Source organism: Pararge aegeria, chromosome 25, assembly GCF_905163445.1.
Source record: "Pararge aegeria chromosome 25, ilParAegt1.1, whole genome shotgun sequence".
In the NCBI taxonomy this organism is placed as follows: domain Eukaryota; kingdom Metazoa; phylum Arthropoda; class Insecta; order Lepidoptera; family Nymphalidae; genus Pararge; species Pararge aegeria.
Window position 1 is genome coordinate 7,108,791 of NC_053204.1, and position 22,215 is coordinate 7,131,005.

General features: G+C 36.0%; 1 protein-coding gene across 3 annotated transcripts in view; it reads right to left on the bottom strand.

Moving 5' to 3' along the window:
- Nucleotides 1–22,215, bottom strand: part of LOC120634927 (heterogeneous nuclear ribonucleoprotein U-like protein 1) — a 41,638-nt gene that overhangs the window by 17,412 nt on the left and 2,011 nt on the right. For 2 of the 3 annotated variants that reach the window (XM_039905818.1, XM_039905817.1), the window contains exons 2-15: nt 21,947–22,077; nt 20,806–21,020; nt 17,921–17,964; nt 16,906–17,159; nt 14,545–14,679; nt 13,790–13,900; nt 13,102–13,186; nt 11,827–11,963; nt 11,198–11,303; nt 9,203–9,315; nt 8,335–8,492; nt 1,987–2,176; nt 1,095–1,346; nt 158–287 (exon numbers count right to left, since the gene is read on the bottom strand). In XM_039905818.1, coding sequence (XP_039761752.1) covers nt 158–287; nt 1,095–1,346; nt 1,987–2,176; nt 8,335–8,492; nt 9,203–9,315; nt 11,198–11,303; nt 11,827–11,963; nt 13,102–13,186; nt 13,790–13,900; nt 14,545–14,679; nt 16,906–17,159; nt 17,921–17,964; nt 20,806–21,020; nt 21,947–22,077 — 2,061 coding nt within the window. The remainder of the gene's footprint in view (nt 1–157; nt 288–1,094; nt 1,347–1,986; nt 2,177–8,334; nt 8,493–9,202; nt 9,316–11,197; nt 11,304–11,826; nt 11,964–13,101; nt 13,187–13,789; nt 13,901–14,544; nt 14,680–16,905; nt 17,160–17,920; nt 17,965–20,805; nt 21,021–21,946; nt 22,078–22,215) is intronic. The other variant, XM_039905819.1, reaches the window with a different exon arrangement.

Consider the following 22,215-nt stretch of genomic DNA (forward strand, 5'->3'; position numbering starts at 1 on the left):
AAAAATATGATCTTGTAATAACAACTCATAAAGTAGTATCCCATATTCAATCCTAGCGCCAACTCTGGTAAACATCCCTGTGCACGTCACTGTATGAATGAATGAATTAATACATGAATGAACTATTGAACAAATAAACTTCTACTGTGATACTTACAAGACTCCTCCTTAACTTCAGGGTTGGCCTCCTTGGCAACAACGGGCGCTGATGGGGCTGTTGGTTGCTCCTCAGCTTCCATCGGTTCTTGTTTCACCTCTACCGGGATCTCTGGTTTCTCACCATTTTCCTATGTAAGGGAAATAAAACGTTCTTTAGAAAAAAAATTCAAAATTCATTTATCCTTCAAGTATGTCTATTTGTAGTGATACTACCACAGGTTCGGAAGGCAGATTCTAACGAGAAGAAGTCGTCAAGAAACTCAGCAGTGAGTAACTACTTTTCCAACATAATTTTACAATTCAAAAATATTATTATACATTCTTTAAACTTATGTAATGGCAAATCTAATATTACCTACGGTATCATGTTATAAAAACATATACTCAGCCCCAGTTTCTAGTGAGTAAATTGTTTATATCAACTTTTTTTTTATAAAAATTAATGTTTTGTTTTACAAAGATTAAATTGTTGAAAATATATTGCGAAGCTACTGTAAGTAAACCTATTTGTTTAAATTCAGATTCGCGTGATCCAAGTTTGCATGTTTGCCCCATAGCAAGATCCCTTAGGACATTATTGAAGTACGCAAAATAGACAAGCCTAGTTCATCATCTGTAAAGTGTCTAATTTTTCTGACTGCATAGGCGGCTGACCTAAGTTACCCTCTAATGTCTCCATATGAACACCCCACCGAAGCTTACAATCCAATGTCATTTCTAGAAAAACTGTGGAATTCTCCATTTTTGCTGATTCCCCAGAATACTGCTTTAAGAAATGGAAGAAGAACCCATGTCTGAGGGATAAGATATGCTGTCCACTAGATAAAATTTGCTACCCATTTTCTCGTCTTACTTCCAAGAAATAGGACAATACAACACTATTCTGGTCATACTTAAATTTGACATCACACAAAGCAGTTTAAAACGTTACTTGCCTTAGGGTCATCCTTGTCCTTGGCAGCCTCCTTATCATTGTCCTTGGCAGCTTCAATATCCTTTTCCTTGGCGGCTTCCTTATCCTTGCCTGCTTCCTCTTCTTTGTCATCTTTCTTAGAGGACTCCTCCTCTGTCTCTGGTTTCTCGTCCACTTCCATGCTCTCCCCTTTATCTTTTTTAGCCTGGGCTTCCTTCTCCTTCTTTTCTTGAGCTTCTTTCTCTTTGCGCTCTTTATCTATGCGCTCTCTTTCCTGTATAAAACAATAAGAACTTAATATATTATTTATTTATTTAAAAAGTGAATCACTAAGCAAATTTAGGGTTATAAAAAATAACCTTTCTCCCGCTCCTCAAAATAATAATTCAACGGAGCGACAAAATAAATTAATCCGAATGTTGTGGCAGCAGCCATCTTGCATAAAAAAAAGATACACATTATAATAATTCATTTAAGGGTAATTGTATTTACCTTTTATAACAAATTACCAGATGAAATCCTTGAGTTATCTCTCAATAAGTTCAAAGTTTATATAAAACGTAAGCTTATAGAAAAATTCTATTATAATATTAAGGATTACATGTATGATAAAAAAAACTTCATAGCTCAACATTAACTAAACTGTGATATGGTGATAAAAAAAAAACATGGCTTTTAATTTTGTTGTGGGCTCTTCTTAGACCAGGGCGCGTTTAGTTTTAAGTTAACGAATGCAGTTATCCCCATCACTAACATTAGTGTAACATGTTAAATGTATAAACGCTTCATAAGTGCCTGTAATAAGGTCTACGTCAATAAAATATTTTTGAATTTGAATATTGTCACTGTAACAAACAAGGCAAGGTAAACCGAACAATTTAAAATGGAAATTTACCATATTTTAAACATATTACCTCTCTTTTCTTTCTCTGCCTTTCCTCTCGTTCTTTTCTGTCTTTCTCGCGACGCTCCCTCTCTTTCTTCGCCGCTTCGTCTTTCTGCCGTTTGATTTCCTCTTCCCGCTTCCGTTTCTCTTCCAGGACCTGCTCGATCGGTATCTCGTTCCTTCTTCTTACTATTTTCGTCCTTGACAGCATATTATATCTGGGGACAAATAAAAGTTCCACATTTAAGTAGTACTAATTGATTATAGGTAATAACTAGCTACTATTTTTTTTGGTTGTTTTTATCATAATATACTAGTCGATATGTTTTAACTGTGATAGAAAATTTGGCATTACCTTGATATACTTCATATTATGCATATCGTCGCAAGAAAGGCAGAATTACTGAAGCGCCAAAATAGGCATATTGAGTTATATAGATATTCGGAATCAGCGTTTTTTTCTGCGTCGATCAGTCTGGGTCATATAGCGATACGAGCACTATTTTGGCGTTTCAGTAAATGGAAAAAAAGGGGATTTTTCATCAGCCAGAGTCCTTAAACGACACTTTTTTGGCATTTTATTCGTGCCTGTCACCTAAGTAGTTTTGTTTTCCTGCAATAAATTAAAAGTAAATTTTAAGTAAATTTGGCATCCGGCTATTTAAAAGTTAATATTTTATAAGCATTTTTGAACTACTCGAAACAAACATAAAAGTTGGTATAAGTAATTTTGAATTGAAGTATTTATAATAAGTAAGGCTTGTAAGAATATTAGTCTTTCCATTTTTATTCAGGAAGTGGCGTATAAGTAATTTTGCCTTACTGTTATTGAGCAAGTTTTTGACTTTCAGTATCTTTACTATAAAGTAATATTTAAGCAAAAGTTATAGAAGTAAAAATATAAAGCTGGTCATTACGTCATTTACGTCGCTAAAGTAATAATATGAAATACTGCAATACTGCAAAACCTGATTATAACCCGCGCGTACGCCGCGTATCGGTCAGTCTGCTCGACAGAGTCACTGAGAGTACAGGTGTGTCGGTATTTGTTGCCGCTCAAATAGATCGAGAAAACAAGGGAATGTTGGTGATAGTAATGCAATAACGGACTCCTTTATCGGTAAGTTAGCTATTTATTAGTATGAAAATTATAATAATTACATAAGAAGCAATAATTATTAGTAAAGTCACCTTCGGTAAGTACCTAAATACCTAATAATTTATGAAATATGCCGAATTGTTATTTGACGCCGGTTCTGTTTTTGTGTCTACCTAATCTATAGGTACAAGTATTTTTATAATTAAATTTGTGTAATTATGTTACGGATAGGTGTGAAGGTTACCTAAGATTAACCGGCTGATGTTAAGGTTATTTTTGAAGAGTGTATAATGTTGGATGAGAATGGCTTGCTATCTTGTGGTGTCAGCAGAGAAGTAGTACAACCCCATTTATAAACCTGACCGTGTGGTTGTTGCCGACCTCAGTTGATTCCTTTGGGCAAAATTCCGGTCAAGAATTATTTTTTAACCTATAATATCCCACTGCTGGGCAAAGGTCTCCCCTAAATTCATCCACTCTTTACGATCTAGTGAACAATCCGGCCAGTCTTCAAGGCTTGGGCTTAGGCCCAAGACTTTACCCATTCTTTATAATTTTAAAAAACTAGATGGTATATTAAACGTTTTTTTTTAAATTTATATGAGACTTACTATACCTTTCTATTTTTTCAGCTTATAATGGAAAGTAAGAAACAGAGTTTTTACAAAAGGTACGCAGTAAGACTGAAGGATGAACAGGAACCTATAGCTGGAACATCAAAGACACTACTGATGGAAACAGTCTCAAAGCCAGCAGTAGTTAAAAGACTGATATTTAAAACACCTAAAAAAAATCAGAAGTACAATTCAAATAAATTGAACAAGGCGCTATTGATACCAAAACTAGTTGTTATGCGCAGTGCAAATACAGAAGCTGAACCAGCATGCATTGGTTTAACAGTTTGCGATTTGACAAATGACATAAGAGAACCATACCAGGAACAAAATCTTACAGAAAAAGCAATACAAAAAGAATTAGACATTTTCAGAGAAATTGAACGACAACACGAAATTGAGGAGGCTTGTGAACATATCCGACGAGAACACTTTGAAGAGATGAACACGAGATCAAAATTTGTACAAATTGAATCTAAACAACTTGAACTGACAAACAGTAAAATTATAATGGAAGATTACAACACTGAAACACCTGAGAGAGTACCAGACAAAATACTGAAGCGATGTGATAGTAAGCAGTTTTTTGAAACACAAGAAAGCATAGGAGAAATTGTAAAAGTTACTAATGAAAATATAGAGTTTGAAAATGATGCTACAGATGGCATATTGTTATGTCTTCGAAACAACGTGGAGCACAACAACGACATAGATTTTAAATGCATGGAAGATTTCAAAGAAATAGATATTAATTTACAGGAAAATGAAAAAGTAACCGCTGAAATAAATTTAATTAACATAGGAATACAGGAAGACCAAAATAGTTACGTAGGAGAGATTTGTAAAGATAAGAAAATACCTGAAATTAATGAAACAGTACAAAATGAATCGCATATAAGCGAAAACTCCAATTTGGATAATAAGTTAAGTGGAGATGAAAAAGAAGAGAAAAGAACTGACAATGATAAAAATAGTAACCAAGAGAAGCATGAAAATGTTACAAAAAATCATCATGATGAATACATAACAAATAAGCGGTTGAGACAACAAACAAGAAAGAAGTACGTAGACTTTTTGTCAGATAATGAAGATTTTGTATGGAGTTCTTCGTCATGGGAAAATTCATCATCTGGATCGGTATCCGATGGTACGAAGAAAACTAAGAAAGGTAAGAAATCAAAGAAGAAAAATGAGAGATCTAAGAAGACTACGAAATCAAAGGTTCTAGAAGAGCAGAATGAAGTTTCTGAAGTTGAGGGTAGAAAAAAGAAGAAACAGAAGAACAAAAGAAAAGAAAACAAAGCAAAAAAAGATTCCGGGCATGAGTATGTAAATTCTCAAGGAAAAGTTATTCCAGCCAAAAAAATTAAACAAAATCCCTGTAATCCACAAAATTGCTCTAATGCATGTTATGAAATAACTGATGAAAAGAGAAAAGCTATATTTTTACATTTTTGGGGTTTATCGTCTGAAAGACGAAAAGATTGGTTGGTAAGCCATTCTAAAAAGATGGGTGTAAAAAGAAAGCGAGCAGATACGGCTAAGCGTACCAACACTTTTAATTACTTTATTAACAATGGTGAAGGGCAAGCCCAGGTGTGTCAACAATTTTTGACTTGTACACTAGATCTCAAGCAAAAAACATTGTACAATACAGTAAACAACGCATCATTTGGTAGTGCAAAAGAAGATATGCGTGGAAAACACGAACCCCAAAATAAACCCCCAAATTTAGTTACCGAAAAGGTACGAACATACATAAAGGAATTACCAGCTTTGCCTTCACACTACTGCAGAAAAAATAGCACAAGAACATATTTGCTGACAGAATTTCGTAATATTTCAAATTTGTATAGAATTTATAAAGAGACTCAGATTGCAAATGGCAACGCCTACGCTGGAGAAAAACTTTTCAAAAAAATATTCAACACTGAATTTAACATTGGATTCCATTTCCCCCGCAAAGATAAGTGTCTAAAATGTACACAATATGAGAATAATAAGAGTTTTGATGAAGAAGAATAACGGAAACACTTAATTGACAAAGAAGAATCTGCTGAAAGGTTTAAAGCACATCAAAGTATTCATAATAAAGACAACAGTGTTTTATGCGCATCATTTGACCTTCAGAAGGTGTTGAACACGCCCTACGGTGAAAACATGATGCTGTATTATTCCCGCAAAGTGGCTGTCTATAATTTAACATTCTATGAATCAGGCACTAGAAACGGGTTCTGCTACACATGGTCAGAAAATAATGGAAAAAGGGGTGCCAATGAGATATCAACAATTTTAGAGAAGTACATCAATAATGTAGATCTAAGGGGTACAGTGAAACATTTATTACTATATTGTGACTCATGTCCGGGGCAAAATAAAAATAAGATAGTATTAACATGTTTAAATGAAATACTTAAGTAGTGTAACACTCTTCTATCAATTCAAATAAATTATTTGCTCCCAGGGCATACCTATATGCCGGTTGACTCAATGCACTCCATTATAGATAAAAGCTTAAGAGGCATTATAGTGTGGGCACCATCGCAGTGGAGCACAATTTTTACTATGTCTAGGAAGTCACCAAGACCATATGAAGTAGAGGTCCTTAATTATACTGATTTTAACAAATGGGACACAGTTGCTGAAAAATATTTCAAAGGTAATTTATCCGGAAAAATTAGCAATTCGAGGACAGTAACATTTAAGAAAACGGTGGCAAATATGGCTTTTGTGAAATGCTCTATGAATCCGGATGCGCAAACAGAACAAATCGAGATAGTGAAGAAAAATAACCTACAGCTTAAGCCATGCTACAAAGCAATGCTGCCCATTTGCAAAAAGAAATACACGGATCTGAACAAATTGTGCTCGAATAATGTGATACCAACTGTGTATCATACGGAATATCGAAGTATGAATAATGATCCCAAAGTTCAAAACTGCTTGGCTGAAACAGACGAGGAAGATGAAGTATTGGCGTAAGTTTGAAATGGATCCAACTCACCTTTTGCTATTTTATACTCTTTTTTTTTTAAATACCGTTGAAAAAGTTTTTTAGTTATTGAAGATTGTTTTGATTGGAAATTTGTTTTATTATTTATATTATTTTTAAATGTCAAAGACTGAAAGAAATGTTGATTCTCATTTTTTATTTTAGTAGTTGATAATTATTTGTAATAGGGAGGTACTGAGATACCAATCTCTTAAGAATCTAAATATTGTTAACTAAATGTTCTTGCGAAAGAAGTTAAAGGCTCTGTTACTCAATGTAAGTTTATTATTTTTACCGAAGAGGTAAACGGCTTTTTGTTTAAAAGGAGTAAAATTATAAAGTTAATTACTTAATAATAAGAATAATGGTAAAAATCAAACAAACATAGATTAAAAAAAATACGAATTAACAGCTGTGTCATAATTTATTTCTCCTAACTATTTCCCTCTTACCTCAAATAGGAGGCCTTTGCCCAGCTATCTACCCAATTTAAGAGCTGAGCTCTTAACAGAGAAGGCAGCCCAGCTCTAGCCCATCTCAATGTCCAACTAATTTACGTAAGATTATCAAAAAAAAGATACGTATTTTCATAATCATAAGCAATTGAGACTTTACTCTTACACATTAGTAATGGAGTATACGTTATTATTTATGGTTCAAGTAACTTTAATTTTGACACTACAGTATTTAAGTAGCTCTTATTGTGTATTAAGTGAAGTTAAAAGTAGTTTTAAAGGTGTGATTAGACAAAAGTAATTATCTCTTACGCCTTTTTACTCGAAAAAACTGAAACAATAACCTACCTTTAAGGATTTTTAGTGATTCAACATAATGAGCCGATCACTTATTAAGTTGTTTTAACATGATGAAACCAGACTTGTAAAAGTCCTTTTAGTCATTTAAGATTACGAACATTACATTATTGATATAGATCCAGAAAATTTGTCGTTTTCCACTTTATATACGTAAGAGTAATAAGTAATTTTGATTGCTATAAATATTTGAATCAAATGGCGGTTAAGAAATTTTGCATTACTGTAAATTGAAGTCATTTTTACTCAAGCGCCACTATATCACAAACCAGCAGTCCAATTATTATGGTTTGTACTTGTGGACATAGAAAATGACAAATTAATAAAAGTTAACCTTGACGTGATCGAAATTCGTGTGCTGGGAAAAAAGTTATGAGTTAAAAACGAAAAAAAAAAACTTAAAAGGGCTTTTTCTCGAAATGGTCATTTGGAGCTTCAGTAAATTTGCCTTTCCTGCGACGATATCATCTATAATATATCGCGTTAATATTAAAAAAAAATATATATATATGTGCTGCAGTAAGTGCCATTGATTTGCTGCCATGTTTTGAAGAGTTCCGTTGTCTGTCTCCGAAACTCTCCATCAGATATATATGTAATTAAAACAGGACCATTCCGGAATTAACTCCATTCAAACTATCACAATATAGTAGATAATTTAGAAACCAGTGCGGATGCACATAATGATCTTTTCTGAGGACTAATCTTTTGTAAACGTTTATTCCTGTATCGTTAAGTAAAACATAGAAAAAAAAATATATGGTCATAAATTTGGTTCATGTATGACATATTAAAATATCGTACATTTAAAAATAACCTCCTCCTTTTTAAAAACACCTTAAACTTATGCGTAACTAACCTATCGTGACCCATGTTGACTCTGTAGCACACGTTCTTGGTAAGTACATGAGGGAACAATGCCTTGCCGTTGAGTGCTTGCTTCTCAAACTCGTAGGCGGTGCCAAGTTCTACGCCGTTCAACGTGTAAGATATCTTGCAAGGGTTCGATTCAAGGTCCTGTGGGAGAATTATAAAACTCTGTTTCATAAATAAATTAATTAATAAATATACTAAGACAATACACACACAACCATCTAGCCCCAAAGTAGCTTGTGTTATGAGTACTGATGAATATTCTTATGAATGATATACACAAATACTTATAACATACTGATAAACACCCAGACACTGAAAAACATTCATGTTCATCACACAACCATTTTTCAGCTGTGGGATTTGAACCCACAGCTTTGGACTGCCCACTGCGCCAATCGGCAGTCATAATAGTTAACATTTTTATTTGTACTAAGAATTATTTATTTCATTGGTCAAGATTGAAGTATAATACTTATCAAAGTCATGAGCTAAATTTACCCAAGTATTTAATAGTTGTATTGAGTCTTTGCAGGCATAAAAAAAACAATTAAAAACCAATGAAACAACCATTGGCCTGGGAGATATCAAATATCATGGATGGTTTAATAAAGCACACAATATAATTCATTGATTCTTTGTTATGGCAACAAAACCCTAATTTTCAGTTTACACACGATTGGCAAACAGAATTGATTGTGATAATTAAAATCAGAAAAACTGAAATCATAGATAACTGTACAAAATATTTAACGATTGTATTTTCAACTTTTTTCGTTGTGTTCTCCGCGACATTTCGTGTCTGTATGGCGTAGAAATGTCGCCTTATGCAAAGGCACTCGTGGAACACTCACCAAATATACGCCGAGGACGTCCTTTTCGTTGAAGGCTTTGCCGTACTCCTTGAACTCGCTGTTGTTAACCGCACGCCCCGTGCTCTCGTAACCCCAGCTCAGCTCTCCTTCACCTGTTACGAAATGTAATAAATCATCAACATGACATATTGAAAAGCGGCGATAGCCCAGTGGGTTAGGAGCTCAACTTCAACGTATGAGGGCCAAGATCAAATCTTTAACTTTTCTAAGTAGTGTGCATTTTAAGTAATAATAATATCACTTGCTTCAACGGTGAAGGAAAACATCCTGGGGAGACATGCACCCCTGAGAGTTCGCCATAATGTTCTCAAAGGTGTGTAGAGTCCACAAATCTGCAGTGGGCCAGCGTAATGGATTAGGGCCTAAACCCCTTCTCATTATGGGAGGAGACCCGTGCCTTGTAGTGGGCCGTTAATGGGTTCATATGATCATTATAATGATGAGATATCAGGAATGAGAAGATCCATAGAAGAACCAGAGTTAACGAGATAGCTTTTTTTTTTATTTAAAGACGAGCGCTTGACTGTAAGCACACCTGATGGTAAGCAGGTGATGCAGTCTAAGGTGGAGCGCGCTTGCCCAGAAGATGCCTATTCACTCTTGATTTGAAGGCACTGGGGAAAATGGAAGATGGAAGAGCATTCCAGATCCTAGCGGTGCGGATCAGAAACGAAGATGCGAAGCGCTTCGTACGCGTCCGCGGTATATCGACCACGTAGGGATGCAGATCCTTACGGTGCCTCGCAAAAAGGCCCCTCGCCTTTTTGCGGGAACTAGATCAAATAGTTCTTGAGCACACTCTCCGAAATATAACCTATAGAATTCCGAAAGGCAGGCAACCTAGGGACTATGTTCCAAACTCTTAAGTTTTTTATTGGCTAGGTCACTGATGAGCCTTCTAGCACGGCGATCCACCGAATCCAGGTCATCAAGCTGATACTTTGCAGAGCCATCCCATAAATGGGAACAGTAAGTACTCCATGCACGATCGAACTCAGATTCGCGAAGCGAAAGTGGCACATGCTCGGAGAACCGATGGACGTAGGGGTCCCAAGGTGATGGAATGGCGACCTTGCCCTGATAAACGCAGCGTTGGTAGACCCCCCCTAAAGAAGTGGACGGACGACATGAAGGGAGCCGCAGAGAGCTGCCAGTAGTATGTCGAACAGTGGACGTCCATTTGTTGACATGATGATGATGATGAGGCGTTACTTTGTGGAATTCCATGGATACATCATACACAAAGAAAAAAACAAACAAAAAGTAATAAGAAGCAAATTGAGCTCGATTTTCATTATATATCATTATTACATTATCAACCTTTTACAGGCCCACTACACTACAGTAGCCTTTGTAACATAACAGATTTGCTTTCTCGCAATTGAAGTTGTTTCGAGTATGGGAACACTTGAATATCGGAGTAAAATGGATGTTATTTGCATTGCATTGACACACAAAGGTGCCTACAATTCATAAGCTTGGACTTTTTAAAGAAAATTTGTTAAACGAATAGCAAAAATATAAGATTGTTGGGTTCATTTTACTCGGAAAAGTGATATTGATTGTTGTAACCAAATCCAAGGTATATAAAATGTGCATTCCCCAATCCTCACTTATGGATGTCAAACCTGGGGATTGAGGACAGCTCAACAACTGAAGCTCAAAGTATGCCAACATAGAATGGAAAGGAGCATATTGAACATTATGCTGAAAGAAAAGTGGAGTCTAAGGAAAATTAGGAAGGCCACAGGAGTAACGGATGCGCCCAGAAAGATGAAGAGGCTTAAATGGCGCTGGACTGGCCATGTGGTTAGGTCCTCGAATAAAAAATGGACTAAAGAAATTATATCTTGGTATCTTGGTACATATGGCAAGAGGAAATAAGGACGGCCACAAAAAAGGTGGGAAGGTGACCTGCCAAAAGGATGAGTTTTTTTTGTTTACAACATTTATTCAATATTGTTTAAATCTCACCAAGATGCAACGTAGAGTTGTCAGTAGACCAGCCTACCCTTAGGCCGCTTGCAACAGTTTCTTTCTCCGTTGTCTCTGTGGTTGACACAACTGTGCCCATGCGAACCTGACACAAATAAAACATTTTTGAATTGAAAACTGGAAGGCTTTGTTTAGTAGATTCAATTTATACCAAATAATTGTCTTTGTTAATGTAAAAGTTATTATTGTTATCGTAGTAACAATAGGTTTCAATTTTTAGATTTGTTTGTGTAGATAGCGGATTATCATGCTATAAAAAATAAAAAAAAGTATTTAGTGAAAAGACATAATAAACATTAAAGATTACAAAATCTGTGTATGGTCTTACACACTCTTTTTTTTTTTTATCAATAATAGTCATGGCATTTTTTTGTACCATAATTGTAAGATCAATCTGTTATGGTGCCAATTAGTCTGCCAAAACTTCAAATGATAGTGATTAGAGTAAGAAAGAGATAAAGATAGAGAGAGAGAGAGAGAGAGAGAGAGAGAGAGGGAGAGAGAGAGGGAGAGAGAGGGAGCACCTACAAGCAGACACTCATGTGTCATAGATTTTTTTTTCAGGTAGTAATTGTTTCTATATTACTTAAAGAAGATAAATAGCCAACCTCAAAGCAAACTCGTCCACTGGAGACGCCATGCGATGCCCTGACGCCAGCCCATGCGTGGGCAAAAGCACCTTCACTGAGCGGTACGACGGAGTTCAGGTCTGGTAGCTCCAAATATTGATTCAGGTCGCTATCATCTGTATACGAAAAGTTTAATATAAAGTTTTCCTTTAAGAAATTCACCCTAACTACCAGCAATGAGATTTAAGAACCTCACTTGCATATTTCCATTTCAAATACATATTTTGAACCAGCAATAAAATATTGTATCTATAGTAGGTATTATTTAAATTTTTTTTGTTATTTTCCTAAGTTACTTACGGGATGATGGAGATGGCAAATCCGTGTTGGATAAAAGTCCCAAATAATAAAAGGTAAAAAAGAAAAAGAAAAGAAAAACAACTTTTTGGGACACATTGTTGGTATAAAATATGGAGGTATATAAATTTATTTAATTGATCGACCAAGCAGACAGGCCATCTGATTTTAAACGAAAACCCATCTCCAACAAACAGACAATTTGCAGGGTATGTGTTCCTTGCAAACGTCATACAAAGTCTGCCCTGCGTCCATCAAGCAGAGATGTAAGTGTTAAGCCACTTATGGCACTGTAATTTCACCGGCAACCACGTTATTCAGACCGAAACACAGCAATGCTTTGTAGCAAAAAAAAATCGGTTGTCTGTAAAGTCGGTTTACTGATGATAGTTGAACGTGACAACGGCATAAGAAAATACTGATGGAATGGTTGCATTTTTCAAAAGAAAATTTTAATTTAATGAGCGCTGCCGAACGCGGAGGCTGATTGTGCCTCTTTGTCGCTCGTTCCGCGCTCTCGCTTGCACTTCAAGGCTTAAATGGAACGCCTCGAGAGCGAGGTAACGCCGCATGCGTCACGTTTTTTCGTGCGTGCAGCCGGCTCTATCGAATTATAAGACGTTGTCACGTCAAAAATATGTACAGTGCGTACTTCCCCAGGAGAGCGACGTCACAAAACAATCTACAAATACTAAAAAGATGTAGGGGAAAACTGAATTTGATTCATTGCTACACATACATTATCATATACCATCAGGTATTATTTATGTAATGAGCTGATCAATGAATAAAAGTTACAATGCAATTAAGACTATCGCATAGTTAAGGTGTGACATTAATTTGGCACGCATTTTTGTATTGCTTGTCGTTAAGCGGAATTTGGTTAACCATAATATTAAAGATCTGTATACTAAGGTAAATTCGCAATGAAAGAAATAAATATAATGAAAAACTTACACCAAGAGAGTGTTATTTTGTTGTCATCCAGTTCCGGTTCAACAAACTTCGGTTCGGCTACCTGTTTCTTGTTGCGAGGTGGCTCCTTTAAGCGTACACACACATACATACATTTATTATGCATATTACACACTAGATAACCTTCATCTATTTAACGTAATCTAAAGCTGATTCTGATATCAATTTTCATACCAAATGATTTAAAAAAATTTCGATTTTTTCCACTTTTTTTTTTTAACATACGTTTGAGGAAAAGAAAACCAAAAGCTGTGACTAGAGACTGAATTATATACAACATTAAAAGTTTTGCTGTTGAAATATGCACGAAAATTGGCAAAATATGTAAAACTAAATGAATTATCATTTAGTTGTCAACCAAACAAAGAAAAAACGTTAGATTTAATTATTTTTTATTTCATAATAAACATACAATTAGGCATAAAAAAAATTAAAATTTCTATAAACTACAAAGTGAAGTGACAATTAAAATTAAGACGGATGCACGACATCACTTTTAACTCATTTCGAAAAGCAGGGTCAGTGCACTGCAATCTAAAAAAATATTGCAATTGTACTGATTTATGTATCATAAATAAATCTAAGGTAGAATATGCTATTACCATTGAGGATGGCTTAAATTGCAAATGCATGTAATCAGTTGTCTCTAAGTATGTCAAAGTAAACTCACTTCAATAGGTGGCGCCAGTACTTCATTAGTGACTTCTATAGAGCGGTAGTAGTTACTCCAGCGGGCCTTCTTCTCGTACTTCTTCTTCAAGCGTTGCAACTTTATTGGGTTCTATGACAACGTGATTTAAATCATATCAATAAAAGTATATTATATCTGATTAATGTAAGTGTTAAACTTAACTTGGAAGAAACTTTATCTTATATCTTTAAACGAGCAATTCTTGTATATATATATAATTGGAATCTCGGAATCTGCTCCAACGATTTTCATGAAGTTTAGTATACTGGGGGTTTTGGGGTGATAAATTGATCTAGCTAGGATTCATTTACATTGGACATACGACTATTTTTTTAAGTCGACTCATTTGCGCGGGTCCGTTAGTTTTATTTATTTATAAACATTAAACTCTAGGGGGTTTTTATGTCTCTCTAGGTATAGACGCTAAACATAATTTCCTTGCTGACGTCAAAGTATTCTCGTGAGTCGTAAAAATTCTCACTCCGTAATATAAATATATTACGTAGTGAGAATTTTTACGACTTCATTCATTTGAATGAACTTGTATACAAAACAGAAAACAAAAAAAAAGTGTTTAAAAGAAAGAAGGTACAATTTGGCGGCCTTATCGCTACGTAGCGATCTCTTCCAGACAAGGCATAATAAGAAAAAGCTGTAGATGCATTGTAGGTGGTACAATAACAAAATATACTAAAACATATACATACAACATTGAAAGCTTCTACTTCACTTACATCACTGAACTCCTCTAATCGTTTCGCATCATCTTCAGCTTGCTTCTTTTCCCTCTCCAATCTTTCCTTCTCCTTCTCTATCAATCTCTCGTTAAGGAGCTCCCACTCTTCCTCTTCGGTCAACTCACGTTTACGCTGCAAAAAACCATTGCATATTACTATAGCATGTGATAAACATATAATGTGTTTTAACTTACACAAGAAAAGAGATCTTATAACTCCTCAACACCAACTTTGCAATTAATGCTAAATGCATAGTTTATTTTCTTAATGTAAATAAGTTAAAAGACCGCATTTTTTTGAAAATTTCTATGGGTTAGGAGGATATTTTTCTTAGCTACGCTAATCAAGTGTGTAATTATTATTACTACTATAAAAAAGTGTGAGGGGCAAAAAATGCCTCTTATCAACTTTGGCTTTTACTTGACATTACAATGCTTTCATTATAGATGATACCAGTCGAGTACGAATAGTATTTCCTCTTCACAAAGGAGCTTTTATACAATAACACAATATAGAGTTAATTGTATATCATCATCATCAATTAAACCGATTATAGAGGACAAAAGTCTTTTGTAGAGTTCCAAAATCCACGGTCCCAGCGACCCGCCTAACGTGGTCTTTCCACCTCATTAGGGGACGACCTACACTGCGTCGCCATTCAAGCACCTTAAGACCCCGACGTCCATCGGTTCTTCGAGCTATGTGCCTCGCCCATTGCCACTTCAGCTTCGCGACTTGTTGAGCTATGTCGGTAACTCTAGTTCTTAGACTCAGTCATGTCTCAGGTCCATATACACCAGCACGAGGTCTTAAAAACAATTCGCAACCTTGACGTGAGTAAAGCCAGTGGCCCAGATGGTATATCTGCAGTTGTCCTGCGGAACTGTGCTCCTGAGTTGTCTCCTGTGCTGACACGCTTGTTTCGACTCTCTCTAAATTCTGCTCAAGTCCCAAAATCTTGGAAGATTGCGAATGTGCAGCCAGTACCCAAGAAAGGTAGTCGTGCGGACCCGGCCAATTACAGGCCTATTGCCATCACGTCCATACTCTGTAAAACTATGGAACGTGTACTCAATAACAAGCTCCTTGCATACCTAGAAGGAAACAATCTTATATCAGACCGACAGTATGGTTTCCGTAAGAACCGGTCTACTGGTGATCTTCTAGTGTATGCCACTCATACATGGGTCGAAGCCATTGAGAAACACGGTGAGGCACTTGCTGCCTCTCTGGATATCTCTTTTTTTGAGGGAACGGTCTTTTCGAGTGGTTGTTGATGGCCACTCTTCTGACCTCATGGCTGTCAATGCCGGTGTTCCTCAGGGATCTGTCCTCTCCGCTACTCTCTTTCTGCTGCACATCAACGATCTTTTGAATCCCAATCTTTATGGGTACGCTGATGACAGCACCGTTACGGAGAGGTACTTGTCCAGCCCTAGGGCCAGTGCTAATGATATCCTTGAGCATAGAGAGTCCTTGGTGGAGCGTATTAACTTGACTCTAAAAGAGGTGTCTGATTGGGGTGACGCCAATTTGGTTAAGTTCAACGCTGCCAAGACGCAGTCGTGTTTATTTTCCGCAAAAAAGAGCCCTTTCACCTTGGCTACCACTTTCCGGGGTGTATTCGTTCCAATTAGCGACCATATTGAGCTCTTGGGTGTCAACATCTCATCCAATCTCAATTTTGGCAAGTGCATCGAGTCTAAAGCCAAAGTGGCAGCTAAAAAACTTGGTATCCTCAATAAGGTTAGGCGGTACTTCACGCCAGGTCAACGCCTCGCACTGTACCAGGCTCAAGTGCGAACAAGCATGGAGTACTGTAGTCACCTGTGGGGTGGCTCTGCCAAGTACCAATTCGTTAACGCAGGCGAAACTTCATAGTCTCCAGCACCGACGCAATGTTGCCTGTTTATCGGTTTTTTACCGGATATACTTCGGTGAGTGTGCTCAGGAATTTCACAATCTTGTTCCCCCTTCCCCGTTCTATCACCGAACAGCGAGACACCGAGAGCGGTGGCATCCTTATGTGGTTGATATCCCATCAACACGCACGAAACGTATTTTATCCACGTTTCTGATACGTGCCGCTAAAATGTGGAACGCCCTCCCGGTAACTGTGTTTCCTGCCACGTATAATTTAAGTACCTTCAAGGCTAGAGTGAATAGGCTTTTTCTAGGCAAGCATGCTCCAACCTAGACCTCATCATTGCTTTCTAACGGGCATGATTGTCGTCAAACGCTGGCCTATCGTAAATAATTTAAAAAAAAAAAACTTCTACGGATCTCCTCATTTGACCATGTGGATACACACCTAGCATAACTCGTCGTATATAAACGCATAATTATTACTAAGCTCACCTCTCTTTCTTCCTCATCATCTTCATGATCTCTCTGTCGCTTATCGCCTGTCACCTTGTTCTTGCCATCCTTGTCACCGTCATTTTGTTTATCAGATTTATCACCTTTATCATCTTTTTCATCTTTTTCATCTTTATCATCTTTATCATCGTTATCATCGTTATCATCTTTATCATCCTTTTCATCTTTATCATCTTTATTATCTTTATCGCCTTGCGCAGTCTCTTGCGTCTCTTCCTGAGAGCTGGTTTCATCTACAACAATTTATATTAGTTTATTAACAAATTAGTTAGATTATTTAGTACCCAACAGTGGTTTTTTTTTATATCCAGACTAGACCAGTGAAACTAGTAATTAATAATTCCTATAATGCCCCTGCGGTTAATTCTTACACTTCACTATCAGGCGGAAAGTTCCAACCCCAGCATGCACCTCAAATATTTTTTTCCAAACTGATCTATTTTAAAAAATTAGGTAAGGCAGAGCCGAGCGGAGCGAGGCGTTCCCTATAGTCTGTCAAAAAGGTATATGACTCTGGATAATAATAACTATATATGTCAAAACATATATGTGCATTTAAACAACTAACTAGTTAGGTAAGGTTAGAATGTTACAGAACCACTCAGAGCCGAGCGGAGCGAGGCGTTCCCTATAGTCTGACAAAAAGGTATATGTCACTGGATAATAATTAATATTCTGTATTTCTTTTTCCCACAACATAGATGTTTTGAAGTCTGTATAACATGTTGAAATATAAACATAAAATCAAATTACATGAGTTGTAAATATGTTTAATATATAAAAAAAAAAAAAAAAAAAAAGGGTACAAGTGTAGTAGGGTGGCCCTCTACACAGTCTGTGGGGAAATGTATATTTTTATCCTACGGTTTTATTTACTCTCCAAGCATTGGCACACGGGTGGATATGATATCCTAAATTTTCTGGGCTTTTCAGTCAAACAATAATTCTGATCAGTTTTATTGCCAATTGTACGGTATTAAACTTTGAAACTTACCTTGTTCATCTGTATTCAGCTTCATTTCTACAGGTGACTGACTCCTGCAACAATTGATGAATGGTGAATAAAATATTTTTATCTAATATATAACATAAAACTAATGAATACTATGTAAAACTAAACAAAAATAAGAAATGAATGTGAGTCTGTTCAGTTTGACCACCAAATGAATGAGAACTTATTTTCTGCCTGACGGGCAAACAACGGACAGCATGGTTTGATGCTAGTTTCACATTATTATTATTATTATTATTATATAATAGACTAAGCAGCTTTCGCTGATGCGTCTGTATCAGTTCATGCGCTCTTTGTCTTTTTGATGTTTATCCAGTCCATTCTTAAACTGATTCAGTGATTCTGCAGTCACTACATCTTCAGGCAAGGCACATTTGTATAACTCTGTTGCTGATAGAGTGCTTGGAAGGATTAGACGATGCCTTCTGATATTCAAGTTTGAGACCATAGCCCCTTAATCTGGGGTTACTGTTCTTTTTTAAGAATATTTCCTCAAAATTTGGAATACCTTTTTAATATTTTATAAATTTCAATGAGATCGCCTCTTTCTCGCCTACTTTTGAGGGTGCTGAGTCCCAGGTTTGCAAGCCTTTGCTTATTCTTGGCTATCAGTATTTATATTTTAATTTTCCAATTATAATATTAGGGATTATTTAAACGATAAAAAAGCTTGGGTGGTAATTGCTCTAGCTTCATAGCTTAATATAAATTTACTGGAAGATGGTGATAACAAAAAAATACCCGGCTAAGTTTATTGTGGGCTCTTTTTAGACCAGGGCGCGTTTGGAACCCTCGTAGCTTTAGATTTAAGTTGGCGAACGAAGTTATCACCATCCCTTTACAATTATGTAAACAAATATGTATGAACGCTTCATAAGTGCCTGTGATAGGCCTACGTGAATTAAGATATTTTGAATTTGAATTGAATAAACATGTATGTATATAAAAATAGGCAGAAGGAAAATTCTTAATTTCTGTAAGAGTGCTTTCAGTAACAGAGCTCTTCCAGTGAAATACTACTGCCATGCTTAAGAGATTAAGAGGCTAAGGTCTCAAACTTTGATTTCAGCAGGCACCGTCTAATCTAAATGTCTGAAGTCAGAATGCCGTGCCCGAAGATGTAGTGACTGCAGTATCACTGTATCAGTTTAAGAATAGACTAGACAAACATCAAAAAGACAAAGAGCACAAGAAATACTATAGACGCATTAGCGAAAGCTGTTTAGTCTAATATATAATAACAATAATAGTAATTAACAATAATAGTAATAATAATGCTTATTTCTGTCAGCAAGAAGAAATGCTGTGTTCCGGTCTGATGGGCGTGGTTTCCAATAAAATTACAGGCGCAAAGGTTCGAACAGTTACACCTCAGTTTGAGCGACATGGGGCAGCATTTTGTAGGAAGTTTGTATGATGTTCAGAAGTATCTACTACTATATCCAAAACATATCATATTCTTTAAGAAATTAAAGAGTACATGGATATAGATAGCTAATAATATATTTTAAAGAATATATCCCGTGAATACGCTAGGCGGGTGTCATGGCCGCATTCGTGAAGTCATAGGAAAATTAAGGGCTATATAATTATATATTATATTAGTAAGGCCTTGTTCCATAGCTAAGGATCATTGATTTCGGTATTGATAACACAAAACTGAATTACTGATATTCATATCACAAAATTGTTGATATACGCAAATAACTAGTGCAAGATGTTCGTAGTTCATGCGAAAAAAATAAATTTTTATATAGAAGTGACGTCATTCGGTCGTAGCGGCTCGATTGATTTTGCACTTTTATTTAATGAAAATAAAAACCAATAAATACCAACTTTATTTATTGAAAATAAAATCCATTAAATACCAACTTAGAATATAAATAAAAATACGTTTTTCATGATCCATGTATTATGAAGAATACTTATATACTTTTAAAAAAATAAAAAATGAACTTTACTACGACACACACATCGCCATCTAGCCCCAAAGTAAGCTTAGCCTGTGTTATGGTTACTAAGACGAATGAGGAATATTTTTATGAATAATATACACAAATATAAATAGGTTCTTAATATATACATATAAACACTCAGGACACTCAAAAACGTTCATGTTCATCACACAAACATTTTCCAGTTATGGGAATCGTACCCTCAGCTTTGGACCCAGCAAGCAGGGTCGCTGCCCAGGGCTCCTGCCGTCATAGGCCGTCAAATATATACTATTTCATTAGATAAATACAACATTTTACCGATTCTTTGTTACTGTCATCATTTCTATAGTCATCAGGCTGGCATTTCATCAATTATTATAATATCGCGTTGTAAAATTCCATTTCAAAAGAACTGAATATAATACGACGACTCGGCAGTGCAGTTACAAATATTCAAGTTTTTTGGCCAGATCTCAATGAATGAGGGATCGATTGAACGATTGGTGGTGCAATGACGGGTTGAAGGACAACCATAATAAACATATTATATGTATGAACGCTTCATAAGTGCCTGTGATAGGCCTACATGAATAAAGAAATTTTGAATTTGACAAAGGGCAAGACCTAATTAACCTAATCTTTGGACAGATACGGTGAAATCGTTGACGCAAACAACTGTGGTGGAATGCTTCCGATAGTCTATCAACCGCCAAGAATGCAGAAGACTCGCGCGGGAAGCCGTGCGATCCAATGATGCCTAACGCCATGGATTTCATCACAGCAGCCACGATCGCTCCGCCAGGAGTACTTGTCTAAGAAGAATTGTAATATGGAGAAAAAACTTAAGTTTCCTGTGACGCATGTTTGTCAAAGTGTACTTGCTTGCACACCTTAATCATTGACTCTCATTCACTGAAATAAGATACTCACTGTTCATCATCTATGCTGTAAAGTTCATCTCCCTTGTTCTTGTTAGTGCTACTTTCAGTCTCCTTTTCTGGCTCAGCTTCAGTGACAGAGGTATCAACTTTCTTGGGAGTCTCCGATGCGGTCTCCGATGTTGTCTCCTGGTTCTCTGGGTTTGACTCTGTTTCCTCCTCCATTGGATCTTCATCTATCTTCGGAGGATCTTCTTTAGTAATCTGCTAAATTGTAAAAATACTATCAGATCGTTTTCTCGAGATTGCCTTAGCAAAAAGTGAATATAAACAATTGTCTGACTAGAAACTGTCGTACACAAGTGATGACTGCATATTGTCTGCGTATGGTACAGAAGCATTGCCATACATAGATTCTGAAACTGATGATTCATTATATTAGGAAAAAGAATCAATCTATATATATAAAAGAGAAATTGTGTGGGTATGTTCCGTATAGGCTCCGAAACGGCTAGACCGATTTCAATGAAACTTTCAGGGAATCTTCGGATTGACCTGGCGAGTAATCCTGTAAGTTTGGTGACGATCAGAGCACTCCTAATTTCGAACTGTCAAATACAGCTTTTATTTACTATGATGATGTTCTATTGTTGGGTGTACATGGGTGTAGATAATGATCAGCGGGTGATTGCACGAGAAGAGAATGAATACGGAGAGAAATAAATGATTTAATATATTATGAGACTTAAATTAAAAATTTAATGACGTAAGTTTATTGTTTAAATAAAATAAAGCAAAATCTAGCCCGGCGAAGCGGGCTGGGTACGCTAGTAGTAGAATAAATATTGAAGCAAAAATCAATAAAATAAGATTGAATGCTAAAATTTTTTTTTTTTTTAAGTAACAATATCGTAATTAACAAGCAAGGATATACACAAGGACAACTTATCACTAAAGCCAGATGGACATTGTGATCATCAAAATTACATAATTTCAATTAGTTTATTTCAAGTAGGCATTTTATGAGTACTACTAACATTTGGTCTGTGCGTTCAGTGACACTACCACTAATAGTTCCCAAGGTACATTCTACTGAGAAGTTCAGCAGTTTTCCAAACTCAAAAAATTTTGTTTGTCATTATGGAAAATGTAAAGCTAAAGTAATGTAAAGTATTAATGTCATGTAGCCTTACCTTAGCAGGAGTAGCACAGAGCCGTGAAGATGACGATCGCCTAGTGGTTCTGGGAGCGGCTGCGCGTCTCGGCGTTGCAGGCTCATCTGCATCTTCAGTTGATGTGTCCAAGATTGTTGTGTCGGCAATTGCTGATAAAAAATGATAACGATAGAAAGTATATTCATTTATCAGCAATTAATAGTATATTATAACTATCATTTATTCTTTTTCATTTTCTTTTTTAAAGTTTTAATAATGCTTAAAAAATGAAAAAACCTATTAAAAAT